At 38.9% G+C, this 12,858-nt stretch overlaps 1 protein-coding gene across 4 annotated transcripts in view; it reads right to left on the bottom strand.

Moving 5' to 3' along the window:
* Nucleotides 1–12,374, bottom strand: part of impact (impact RWD domain protein) — a 79,608-nt gene extending 67,234 nt beyond the window's left edge. For 3 of the 4 annotated variants that reach the window (XM_047049407.1, XM_047049409.1, XM_047049410.1), the window contains exons 1-3: nt 12,180–12,364; nt 3,133–3,261; nt 3,001–3,053 (exon numbers count right to left, since the gene is read on the bottom strand). In XM_047049407.1, coding sequence (XP_046905363.1) covers nt 3,001–3,053; nt 3,133–3,261; nt 12,180–12,224 — 227 coding nt within the window. In that variant the 5' untranslated portion in view covers nt 12,225–12,364. Of the gene's footprint in view, nt 1–3,000; nt 3,054–3,132; nt 3,262–12,179 lie in introns of all 4 variants that reach the window. The other variant, XM_047049408.1, reaches the window with a different exon arrangement.
* Between the last annotated feature and the right edge of the window lie 484 nt (nt 12,375–12,858).

The following is a 12,858-nucleotide window of genomic DNA, read 5'->3' as shown; positions in this document are numbered from 1 at the left end:
GCTCTATTGCACATGTTTTGTATGTCTTTGTAGGACGTTTTGCTATTTTTCAAATATTTTAAAGAAGTTCATGGTTCAAGTAGCCTACATGGAATCTTAGACAATCCTCTTTTTTTTAACATGGTATCGAAATTGGCATCGAGAATCGTGTTATTTGAATGGTATTGGCACCGACTACTGAATTTTTGGTATCGTGACACCCCTACTCTCGCCTGATTGTCGTTGATAAATCTCTGATTTGATTGTAATTTTTGCATGTTCAACATGGATTACAGGTCAAAAGTTGAATGAATGAGTACTTTTGTCCTTTCGATTTCTCACAGGGTAAGTCGTTGTTGCCCATAACACGCTAGCATTCTGCTAACGAAGGCTGATTGGTTAGTGAAGGACTGACTACGGCCAAAGATCCTGCTTCATGGCATCCGAAGCAGAACCAGAATGTCAGAGCATTAGCAACATTAGCAACAACATTAGCAAGCCAAAACTCTTTCTATTATGTGTATTGACAGGGAGAGCCTAACCTGTCAGCTGTGTTGTCGATGCCTCGAGAGAAAAGTGGAAGTAACCGGAGCATGCCGTTAAGCAGTAGCTCAGGTCGTACGATGTGTATGACGTCAATGCAATTTTCAAAGGCTTTTTAGAACAGAAAGGCGACTTACAAAAAATCTAACACCCAGTGCTGTGTATTTTTTTTGCCTCCCCTTTCGATTTCATAATTCAAATTACTAGACAAAAAAATGTATTCTGAGAAAAGTGGATTTTGAGGGGTATAGTTCCACAGACCTCCATTCATTCTGCACTCGACCGTTAGCACCCTCATATGGAACTTGAGTGGAACTGCAACCAGTTCAGAACCCGGAAGTTTCCCGAGAGTGGGAGTTCTCCCTTTATTAGACATTTTCTGCAAATTCTGCTAGAGCTAGTCACGCGAGTTTTCGTGACGTTAGTGACATTAGTAGCGTCAGTGACTGTGTCTAGCAATTAGCCACCGTTACACTTTTCGCCACAAAAACTTAATTTCTACTTAAACTGTGCAACGGAACGTAGATACAAATACAAGCAACTCAATCGCTACCAAGACGAAACTTTTGACACCTAGGTTGTCTATGTAGTCCAAATATTGCTGAGTTTTACTCAGACACTTATGGTGGCTTCGCCGCTTGGCCACCAATGAATGTCTCTTTTTCCAAACTTGTTTTTATCAGTATCAATCTGTTAACTTCATGCACATTGAGTTGAGGTGGAATTTTTCTCTGTAGATAAACGTTTTCTTCCCCCGCAGTGTACAGCGGACGCTAATGTTTTTGTCACTTTTTACAGAGTCAAACTCAAACTAATGTTGGTACTTCCAAGCATTAAACGCTGCATGGTCCTGCTCTCTCCCGCACTCAGGGACATGCACAGGTAGGGGCTACTGTTGCCCGGGCAACAGCCCTTTTGCCCTGATTGGCTGATCTGCCCCTCTGGAGAAAGAGCCTAAATAAACTTTATTTTACTAAATACATTTTATTGTGACTGCATCAATACGATAAGCCCATCATTAGTAAAGTTAAATACAATTAAATTGCAATATCATCCTGTTCTGTGTTAATTTATTTTGCCACCATAATGTCAGTGTTGCCCTCTGCCCCCAGTCACATGAGATTGTTTGTATTCTCACGCCGGTGCACTGTGAGGTAAGCTCGAGAAAGAAAACCCTTCCAATTAAAAATATATCCTCTTGTTTCTCCAATAATGTGCAGCATCAGTTTGTAACGTTTGCGTCACGTCGCGCTACGTTGCCTTATATTGACGTATAATCATGCTACGTTAGATGAACCAAAGCTAGCCTATGTAGTAGCAGCAGCAGGGTAATGTAGCTACGTTATGTCCAGTCTTACATTATTGTGTGCTCTGTAGTAGGGGTGGGCGATACTGCAAGATTTGGTATCGATCCGATACCAAGTAAATACAGGGTACTGTAAATACAGTATTGCCGATACCAAAACCGATACCGGTACTTTTTACTTTGGAAAGCAGCTGATATACTTTTGTGTTGGGGAAAACAATGCCTAATTTATGAAGTCAACGCATCAATATGCACATTTGAATGAAGATAGAAAATTATTATGTAATTATAACACTTATTATGTTTATTGTATGCACCTGCCCACCAAAGTAAATTCCTTGTTTGTGTACAGTTACTTGGCGATTAAACACATTTCTTATTCTTCTGATTTGCATTTTCATGATCATTGAATGCTTTAATGATGTTTTCCTTTAATTCATTGAGAAGCTGAGCTTCTCTTTCTCTCTGCCATTGTGCAGCCATCAGTGTGCTGCTGACTGAGTCATGTACTGCATGTGCACGACGGCAACAATTCACAACATAGCAGGGGAGGCAGGGAGGGGAAAAGTGAGCTTGAGCGAAATTGGAGGAGCAAGAGGAGCTGTGTCTGCACAATCACGGATGTAAAGGGAGTTGTGTACTGAATGTAGAGAAGAGAAATTTAAACTTAAGTATCGATCTTTTCACGCGAGTATCAATCAATACTGATACCAATGTTGGTATCGATACTATCGATACTTTAGATCAATCCGCCCACACCTACTCTGTAGAGAAGAGAGAGGCTCAGGGATGGGATGGTTTCTGATGGCTTTTTGGTGGCATTTAACTCAGTATAACTCAAGACAACTCTGAACCCGGCTCATTACTCACCTCCGTATGCCTGCGCCTCATCTATTAAATGTATATAGCAGGACAAGTTATCCCTTACTTCATTGCGTGAAAAATACAAGGTGTTGTGTGAGAGGGTAAGAAATCGTTGAAATGCTTGAGACTAAAGAGCCCTGAATCCTCGTCCTGGAGAGTTTTATCAAAAACCAATCCAGAAAGATTTAGGTTTACTGTATACCTAGTTGTAATTAGCATAATTCAAGAACCCAATTTGGGTTACACGATCCACCACCTAAGCCTATTTTTGAGCCAGGAAAACCCCTGAATAGACATTGTAGACTTACTTTATCTGATAGATAGGTGGTGCTGAACTAGGATAATCGTGTGGCAGCATCATCTAGTAATGGAAATACAAGTTAGTAATCAAATATATTTACATTAACATTTAATTTAATTTTATGTAACTTATGTCTTACCTGTAAACGTGCTGTGTATTTGGGGTGTGTAAGATCATCGGATATTTTGATACTAAATGTTCTTGATGCTTCGTCAATAACACACCATTCATCACCATATATAGAGGAAAGTGCCTCCACCTCTTCCTTCTAATGAGAAAGAAAGGTAATGGTACCCAAGATATTCTAATGACCATAACAATGATATACATAGGCCCACATGGAGCTAAATCAGGGTCAAATGTTTTGTTACTTTGAAAAAAAAATCTTTAGCCAAAAAACTAAAGGTTGAAATTGAAAATGTACATTTTGGTCGAAAACTTGAAAAATAAAACCATGTATTCAAACAAAAAATAAGTGTACCAATTCTTCTTCTCTGCTTCCTCTGCGTATCTATGACACGGGTTTACACATCTATTTTGCGTGTAAATGTTTTTCCATAGTTTAAAGTGTAAAACGTTCCAAATTAAAACGATAATGTAAGTCTCAATAGCTTATGGTTGGATTCGTCATTGCCAAGTTTGTGCTTGAAAATGTTTTTGTTAAGCCGTAGCTAGATTGCTACTGGCCAGCACCAAGGGAGCTAGCTAAATTACTATGCTTTAACAGCCAAAAAACTGCAACGTTTTGCAAATGTTAGCCATCAACATCAGCCAGAGAAAAACTAGTCATGTAATCCTGTCCACCTGTACATGTTGTGTATGGTACTGTTTGTAAATGATAACTTAAAAACGGCATTTAGGTGCATCGCATGCAGGTTTGTTACAGTTGTGATTGTGGCTAGCTGGTTAGCTACTGTTAGCTTCAGTTTTCGCCATAAAATAATTTTTCCTGCCTAAACCGTGCAATGGAACCTTCCAGCTGATACAAGCAATGTTTTGGGGTACAAGAAACACATTTTGACATTTTGTTTGTCAAAGAAACTTTGCTAGCGGTCTCGAGTGCCTTCGCTTATCTGTTAAAGTTATAGTGTTAAATAATGCACAGGCAATTTAGCTTGTGATTTTCCTGCAGTTTTGGTCTTGACCAGTCTCAAAATTAAATACAAGGTCCTCTTTGTCCTAGACCGAGACAAGACTAAGGATGGGAATTGATACCCAGTTCTTTAAGGACCCTGGTTCCAATAAACAACTTACTAACCTGGCTTGAACGTATCGACCTCGCTATTGCTCGGTCGATACGTTCAAGCCTCAATTTGATATTTTCCGGCATGACCGAACGGTCGAGGTTCGTAAGTTGTTTATTATATGGCTAATTGTAGCTAGCTCTCAAGTCTTCTCACGGTGTGTTTCAGGTGTTGCCTAGCACCCAATTACTTTTGATAGGAAGCGGACAACACGGTTCTGCTAAAATGGCTTTAATTCCAACACAAATAAAGACTCTTTTAGAAAGTTAACAATTTCTTCATCGCCGTTGATGTCTTCAGTATTGTCTGGATAGTAAACTCAGCTGACTCCTCGATATCGCTCATTTTGAAGATGACGTCAGAGGAGGGTAACAATAATCCGTATCAGGCCGTGGACCGGCGATGAGGTCAAGACGCGGCTGGCATGACTACCCATTAGCCAATCAGAGCGCTCGTACTGTCGTTGCCATATAATAAACTTTCATAAAATGCCACAAATATTGCCCAAAAATATTTAAAACATTTTTTTTTTATGATTTTATACAACCTTCGCCAAGGAAACAAAACCTTAAATCATGGTCTGTTACCATCTTTTATTGAAATTTGTGTCAGCAAGTTAAGAAATAACTTAGCTTATTCTCTCTAGCACATGGCTAGCCAAATCATATATTGCTATTAACTTTTTTGTCAAAGCAGTGAGGGGGGGACCACAGAGCGATAGAGAGAACCCATTCTAATACTTCTAAATGTTTAACAGCGATTTTCTCCAAATGGCATCTAGCACACGTCAAGCTAGACAACTCTTGGCTCGTAATAGGTAAAGCCACACAATTTTACATACTGCTTTGTAATTGCAATATCTAGACATGTTCAGTTTTTTTTTTTGTCAATCTCATTTATGTGTTATATACCAAAAAAGCACTTGTCAAATGCATTTCAACATAATTAACTGAAAAAACAATTTTTACAAAAGCCTCTGAACAATTCTAACCAATTAGTTATTGATCCCATTAAAACAAACCAAAAAGTTCTGACTTCATTTATGATGGAGTTGCCGTGTTCTACATTGTATGCAAATTAGCGCATATTTAATGAGAAAACACGTCATTTGCATAATTTATTGGGGGGGAACTAAAAGTCACAATACAAATATATCTTATATTTTTGGGTATATTCATGTGGTAAAGTTTCATTCTGATAGAAGAACAGGATTTTCTTTTTCCTATTCACCTGTAGTTCCTCCCCTAAAATCAAATCACTGCAGTGGCTACTGTGATCATGGTCTGGATAAGAGCGTCTGCTAAATGACTAAATACGGTGCACAAACGTACATTGATATAAATACATCTAATAAAATTAATATAACATACATCTAATAAAATTACTAAATTCAATTGAATGGCCTGCCAACCGCCTTTAAACTAAAAGAAGAAGAAATTAAGTGGCTCAGGCCCTACTTCACGTCATTTCTCATTTTGTTGCTAGCTACGATGGCTGAACGTACTAAGCGGTCAAAGACTTGGCTACATTTTAATACAGCCAAAGATAAGGACGAAGCCACGTGTAATATACGTTCGAAGATAATTTATTGTAAGGGGGGGGGGGGGGGGGGGCTATTAATCAGAAGGTTGTTGGTTTGATTCCCGGCCAAGCCAAGTGACTTTGTGTCCTTGGGCAAGGCACTTCACCCTACTTGCCTCAGGGAGAATGTCCCTGTACTTACTGTAAGTCTATAAGAGCATCTGCTAAATATAAATGACTAAACATACATTTATAACAAAAATAATAATAATAACAATAATACATTTATAAATACATTTATTTATATAAATATATACAAATAAATGTAGGAAAAAATATTAATTACGTATTTATTTATTTACATGGCCATTTATTTCTGTATTTATTTATTTTTGTATTTATTTATTTATTTCTGTGTACATTTATTTCTGTATTTATTTATTTCTGTGTACATTTGTTTATGTATTTCCTTATCCTTAAGCTAATGAGGTAAGCTGTCAAACAATGCGTAATTATGTACCTGCAGGACTGCAGTTGTTCCATATGATGCAGAATATGTGGTTTTGTCGGAAGATATAAATATAGTTAACACTGACAGGTTGAACAACACTGTGTGCTTGTAGCTAGCTACTTGTCGCAACTGCACGACAATGCCAACCGACAGAATCGATCTGATCAAAGAGGCAGACCTGCATGACCTGGGTGTTGGTGGTCCACCAAAATGATCGTTCATCATTGAGCACAGGCTCTTTCCCATGCTGTGTGAGGAGAAATACCTTTTATGTTAGCTTATCATAGGTGTAACCTATGAATCATAGTATGATCTAATTAGGCTACTTAAATGTCATTCTATGCCAGGTTGTTTTGCGTTGTCTTGTCTGTCCTAAGAATATCAGTACTCGGTCTGACCCTGTGTTGTTCTTTGGAGCGCCCACATAGCTGGTAAGTTTCAGTTTTTAGTAGCCTGTTCAAGTTGTGTGAAACATACTCACATGCTCGCTAGGTTAAACAAACGGAAACGTTACGTAACTGAGCTAGCTTTGGCTACAATCAGATGTGAATTTAGGAGCTAGCTAGCATAGCTATGTCAAAAATGCCAGTGTATGTATGTAACGTTAGCGTATTTAAAAGGTTTATAAATATAATCCACTTCTGTAAAGGGATCCCTGCAAACTCTGAATCCGGGGGCAACTGGCGGGCTTTGGCGCTGTATAGATACAAGCCATTTTCGTAAAACCAGTTGCCGCTTTGGTAGGACATGATAGTGAATGCCTTCTGTCTTGTAAAATGTGTTTTTACAACCAGCCAATAAGATCCTACTTTGCACCTTGTTTTAGCTGGTTCATTTAAAGCCATTTCTACCCCTCATCTCCCTGACAATCTATCAATATCAATCTTGATGACTGCTAGCAGGTGGCAGTCACAGTACCTAACCATTCTCGTGACGTCACAGACATGACGATTCCAAGATGGCCGCGCCCAGTAGTTAAGTAGTAAAGTTTAAAACGTTTTTATTGACAAATGGAACATTTTGCTCTTTTAGTTGTCAGATAAAGTTTTGTGATCTTATTTTAATAATTATATGAGCCGTACTTCATACATCAGTTCAGTTACACTTTAAGCTGTCAATCAATGTATGTCACGGTGTCACCAGAGCCATAGAAAAAGAGAGTTGCAACACTTTCATAGACTCCCATTGTTATCGAGGAATGCGGAAGTAAAGCGTGTCTCATGCGACCTATAGTTCCAAACGTTGTATTTTCCACCGTTGAACCCCATTCATTTTCAGTGTGTTCGAAGGAAGTTAGCTGGTAAATTGATGAAAATCCTGCATTTTTTCATATTTCAACCACCACATATCAATTGTTATTAGTAGTATTTCATGTAGCCAGCTTTAGATAAAATGTATCGTAAGATTACAGCTTGTTAGATTCTAAATGCAGTTAGAGGTAGACTGTAGGTCTAGTAGGCCTATCTAACATAGGGCTAAGCAACACTTTCACTGTAGCTAGCTAGAGAGCAGGTGTAGCATAACCAAAAGTTTGTTGGTTTATAGTCTGTCAAATTAGTTTAGTTATTGGTGTTCGTTGGCATACAAAGTTTACAGAGTCTGCTCTTATTAGCCTATAGTACATCTGATTAGAGCTAGCAACAATGAATTGCAGATGAATCCTTGGGTCCCCTATCGTCCAGCAAGGCTCGGCAGGAATTTCAGGTCCCCTCACTAGCTAGTTAGCTCAACTAGATGCATCTACTACTGCAGTCTGAGGTTTGTGAACAACAGACATTTAGATCACCTGATCACTACAAACAAAAGGAGTAGAAAAACACTGGACATATTGTACAATAAAATGTTTTATTGAATGTAGTTGGTTGTCTTGTATATTCTGTTCTATTTTTTTCTATTGAACAGTTGCTGGTGATAATGGTTAGATTCAACTGGCATCAAGTACTACAAATATAAGTGTTGTTAATGTGGTAAATTGTAAGTGGGCTGATGAATAAAAAAACTTTTAAGAAGTCCATTTACTTCAACAGTCGAATGTTAAACGTTAAGTGGAACAAAATAGTCTTCATTGGGCTACTGTTTGGTATGTACAGTATGGTAGCTAGCATAGCCATTTCTAGCTCTTCTTCACAATATTGCATTATGTATTATAATGTAATACATAAATGTTAATAAAGTATCAGACATGATCATTTACAACACACCAGTAACCAATTTACATTGTGTTAATATACCGAAAATATTTGTGAATCGAGATGTTGATGCTGTCTGTCCCGCCGAAAACCATTCAAACAGGTTGACAGCAGTGGGTAGGGCTGCACGATTATGGCCAAAATGATAATCACGATTATTTTGATCAATATTGATATCTCGATTAATTATCACAATTATTTGTTGATTTTAACCTAATAAAATGTTATTGTCACAATTATTTTGTTATTCACATCCATTCTGCAGGTACAATGGATGTGAATCAAACTCAAAATATACAGTCAATAAAAACTAGATGATAACAGAATGTAATCAAATGAAAACATTTCAGAACTATGCAGAAAATACTAGTTAACAGGTTGGAAAGTTTTACTAAGCGTATTCGAATTGAAAACGATCTCCGTCCACACTAGCGTTTTCATATCGTTTTCCAAATGTTTGCCGTCCACACTAACACGGGTACATGACAATCATTGTCATGGTCACGCCACTCCTGCCCCTCCCTCCCGCCACAGTGCCTTGTTTACATTCTCCTCTGGCAATACTATTTGGTGTTTTAAAATGTTCCCACCAGCTAGCTGTTCAGCCAGGTCTCACCCAGAATTGCCGCTCTATGTTTGGTTTAAAGGGGCAATTGACTGCAAAACCGATTTTACCTTGTCATTGTTGAAAAACGACAGTTCGGAGGGTAAACTGAACATACCGTGAATATCAAAGTCCATTGACACCTCTTTCCTATTCATATCTCAAAACGAAAAAATTCGGCTGTAAAACGCTAGCTTTTCAACAAAGCCACCGGTCCTACGTAGGACCGGTGATCGCCCTCTTATTGGCTCTGGTCTGTATCTTTGTCACGCCCCAGAATTTACATCCAGACCAGCCAGAGGTAGCGTCTATCTCCGATACTAGTTTAGCTGCGCGCTGCTCTGTGTAGGCTACTTATAAGGAATTACAAAGAAGAACGTTTTGAATTATAACAAGGATATTGATTATGGACCACGGTCGTAAATGCTGTGTTCCAGGCTGTACAGGGAAGGCTAACACTCACAGTCTTCCCAAGGAGCCAAACATTCAACAGGCATGGCTGCTGTTGTCTATGAGAAGGTCCCGGCGAAGTTCGACACTCAATCATTCATTTGCTCTGAACATTTCACCCAAGACAGTTTTGACAACCTTGGACAATTTCAAGCAGGATATGCTAGGAAGCTGAACCTGGAAAGAGGTGCTGTTCCAACCGTATGCTCATTGCAACCGCAAGCTATAAGGACAGTATGATGTTGTGCTAACAGTTATTAGCAATGCTAACGTTTCCTGTATATAGCATACCCGGTAGAATGCTAAATACGTTTCTACACACATCAAATGACTCTAGCTAGACTAGCTGTAGTCGGCATTAGAAGGGAAGCTTCCGAAAAATAGCCAGAAAACGAACTGCAGTCTGGCTTATTGCTAACGCCTGTCTAGATAATCTATTTGAAAGAACTGGAGAAAGGCAGGTTTTAGATACAGGATACGTTAGCATTGCTAGTAACTGTTACTAGTAACACCTAGACTGTAGGCATGTAAACAAGTTTAGCTTGCTAGTTAACGCAAGAGCATAGAATGTGTGATAATTTAGCCTAGTTTATTGGCAATGGGGCTAACGTTGATTCATGTTCCTGACTGTGTTTCATTCAAATAAATAACCTGTGTAATGAAAATCTACAATTCACGATGCATGTTTATCCAGATCTTTGTCATGTTATTTTACAGCAAGATATCTAGAGCTAGCCTAGCTAGCTAACTGAAGCCGAGTAGAATCACGATATGGTTTGGTTGCTAAGCTGTAGCCTAACGTTCTACCCACCTAAGTCAATCCAGTTTGCTTCAACAACAGAAGTGGAAACAAGTAATGTTATCATTTCAAATGATATATAGTCAATCTGTTGAAAACAGTGTTGTGTAGACACAATAGATTTATTTGCGCGTTTTTATTTCAAGTCTCCAACTTCGGTGTTTTAGCGAGTGCTGCTGTTGGCCATGTTGCGTTTTTGCTCCCAGCTTCACTCGTTGATAACCAACCAATCAGCGCGCAGCTTATCTAAATATTAATGAGCATACCATAAAAGGAGAAAAGCTAGTGTTTTTTTCCCGGGAACATTTCAGAGGATCTGTCAGAGGGCATAGAACAGCACCCGGGCCATTTTCAACCCAACCAATGTTACATACCCTATTCGGAGACCTTAAGGAACAGTGTGAAATACCCCAAAAACCCAGTCAATTGTCCCTTTAAACCGTCTTCTCTGCCATGTCCCCCTTTTCGTTCAGGCACACCGAGTACAACGCTCGCCTTCTGCGTAGGAGTAACGCGTATTTAGCCTGTTAAGTGATAATACTTGTACCTGAAGTACACAAACTAAACTTGTAAATAAATTATAGAGATGGAGCAGCGTATTTCTTCCACCTTCCATGTTACATTTAGTCATTTAGCAGACGTTCTTATCCAGAGCGACTTGTAAGCTACAGGGCTCTCAAGTTTTGAAGACAGGCAAGAGTGACAGTGAGTTTCACCGATACACACCGGCTACATCTATGAACTAGCGTTACTTGTTCTGAGCAGGTGTTGTCAGTGAACATGGCTGTAACTGTTGGTTAAGAGACTCGTGAAAAACTGATGCTAATTATCTGGGAAACATTTTTAAACAGCAGTCAAGTTGTCATTGTTGTCACAACAAGTGGTGAATTTGTTGTAACATTAAAACAGGAGATCATGACTGTGCTCAAAGTGATGCTCGAGCTCCAGCAGTTTGCTTTGTAGGTGAACCAAACTTTCGGAAGACGTAGCAGAATCCCGAAAAATTACAGGATATGCTTTTTTTTCATTGGTTGTTGCATGAAATCTTACCCAGATACAATGGTGCTATTTTCCGATTGTCTATTGTTTAGACCCTTTCTTTTTTTTGATTGGCTGATAAGTGGCAGGCTCGACTAAGAACTCCAGGGGAGACGCGCTTAACTGCCGGTTCCAAAGTGAGAGTGGGGCGGCCAGAGGAATTTTGGTTGGGTTCTGCGGCATATTCAATATATTATAAATATTTTTTTTCGGCGTGAGAAATACAATGTGTGGCGGGAGGGCGTGACTAAAGACCGAAATGAGTGACTGTCACTCTCAATGCGTGACACTTAAGAGCCCTGTATATGTTAAGTCGATTTGGTATGTCTACAATTTACGCATGTTAACGGTCGTAATGGTTTGACAAGTTGTCTCCCTTGCCATGGTAATTGCGGCAACATTGCTCTTTTTGGGGACAACTCCCAAAAAACTCAAAAAAATAATTTACGCTGCTGAAACAACACCTCTCTGCTGCTTTACGCTTTGCTTTTTGCGACATAACTCCTCTTTTCGACTATCGCCTGATCTGAGCTGCAGAGTCTAAGCTTATTGAGGTCTAGCTTGAATTAGCGTTGCTTGTTAGTGGAACGGAACGTTAGTGGAACGGCTTGAGGCTTAAGTCTAAATTGACGTTTACCCAGTGAGACTTATTCGTGTTAGCGCGACTTGCGTTAGCTACGTTGATGGAACACCCCCCTGGTCTGTTGGAAATATTTTTTTGTGGTTTCATAATTAAACAGACAATAAAACACTGTTAAACTGAATGTTGATTTGACACTAACTAAAACATTTTAAACTAGCACTTAATATCAAAAAGGTTGCTGACTTACTTGAGACTGAAGAGATCCTTCCTTTTCTGCAGCCATATCTGTCATTTTAGCAAACTAAACTAGGACCAAACAATAATACATCTGCTAGGAAATAGTCATATTATTGTAAAACATGGCTTTGAGAAAGTTAAAGGATCATTACAGGGTAACTGCAAGAAACGGCTTTTCTTCTTTTTTTTTACATTCCAGAGCAGTTGGAAACCAAGGTAGAGACACGTTACTGCCATCTATCGCATTGGAGTCCAGACCAGACATGAAGCTGCTCCCCCTATGCATAAAATTTGCTTCATTTAAACCAGGGGTCCCCAAACTAAAACTAAAACAGCCCGCCCCCGCATTTGGACCGGCCCTCTGAACAATGCCAGAGACTTTTTATTTATTTTTTATATATATATACATATATATATAAAAGTTCACACTGATTAATAAGCAAACGTCAGTAAATGTTTTGATTTCAATTGCAATGAATAAGAAAAAAGGTAATTACGATACATTTACATTTATGAATTTAGCAGACGCTTTTATCCAAAGCGACCTCCAAGAGAGAGCTTTACAAAAGAGCATAGGTCACTGATCATAACAAGGAGGTAGTCCCAAACATTGTAAGCGGCCAAAACATGAAGCATACACTGTGAAAAAACTAAACAAGTGCCAAAAGGGAAGACCCATAAGAGCATGC

The sequence above is a fragment of the Hypomesus transpacificus genome, chromosome 26, assembly GCF_021917145.1.
Source record: "Hypomesus transpacificus isolate Combined female chromosome 26, fHypTra1, whole genome shotgun sequence".
NCBI classification, from domain to species: domain Eukaryota; kingdom Metazoa; phylum Chordata; class Actinopteri; order Osmeriformes; family Osmeridae; genus Hypomesus; species Hypomesus transpacificus.
The sequence above is the reverse complement of the archived record's forward strand: the minus strand, read 5'-3'. Positions and strand labels throughout refer to the sequence as shown.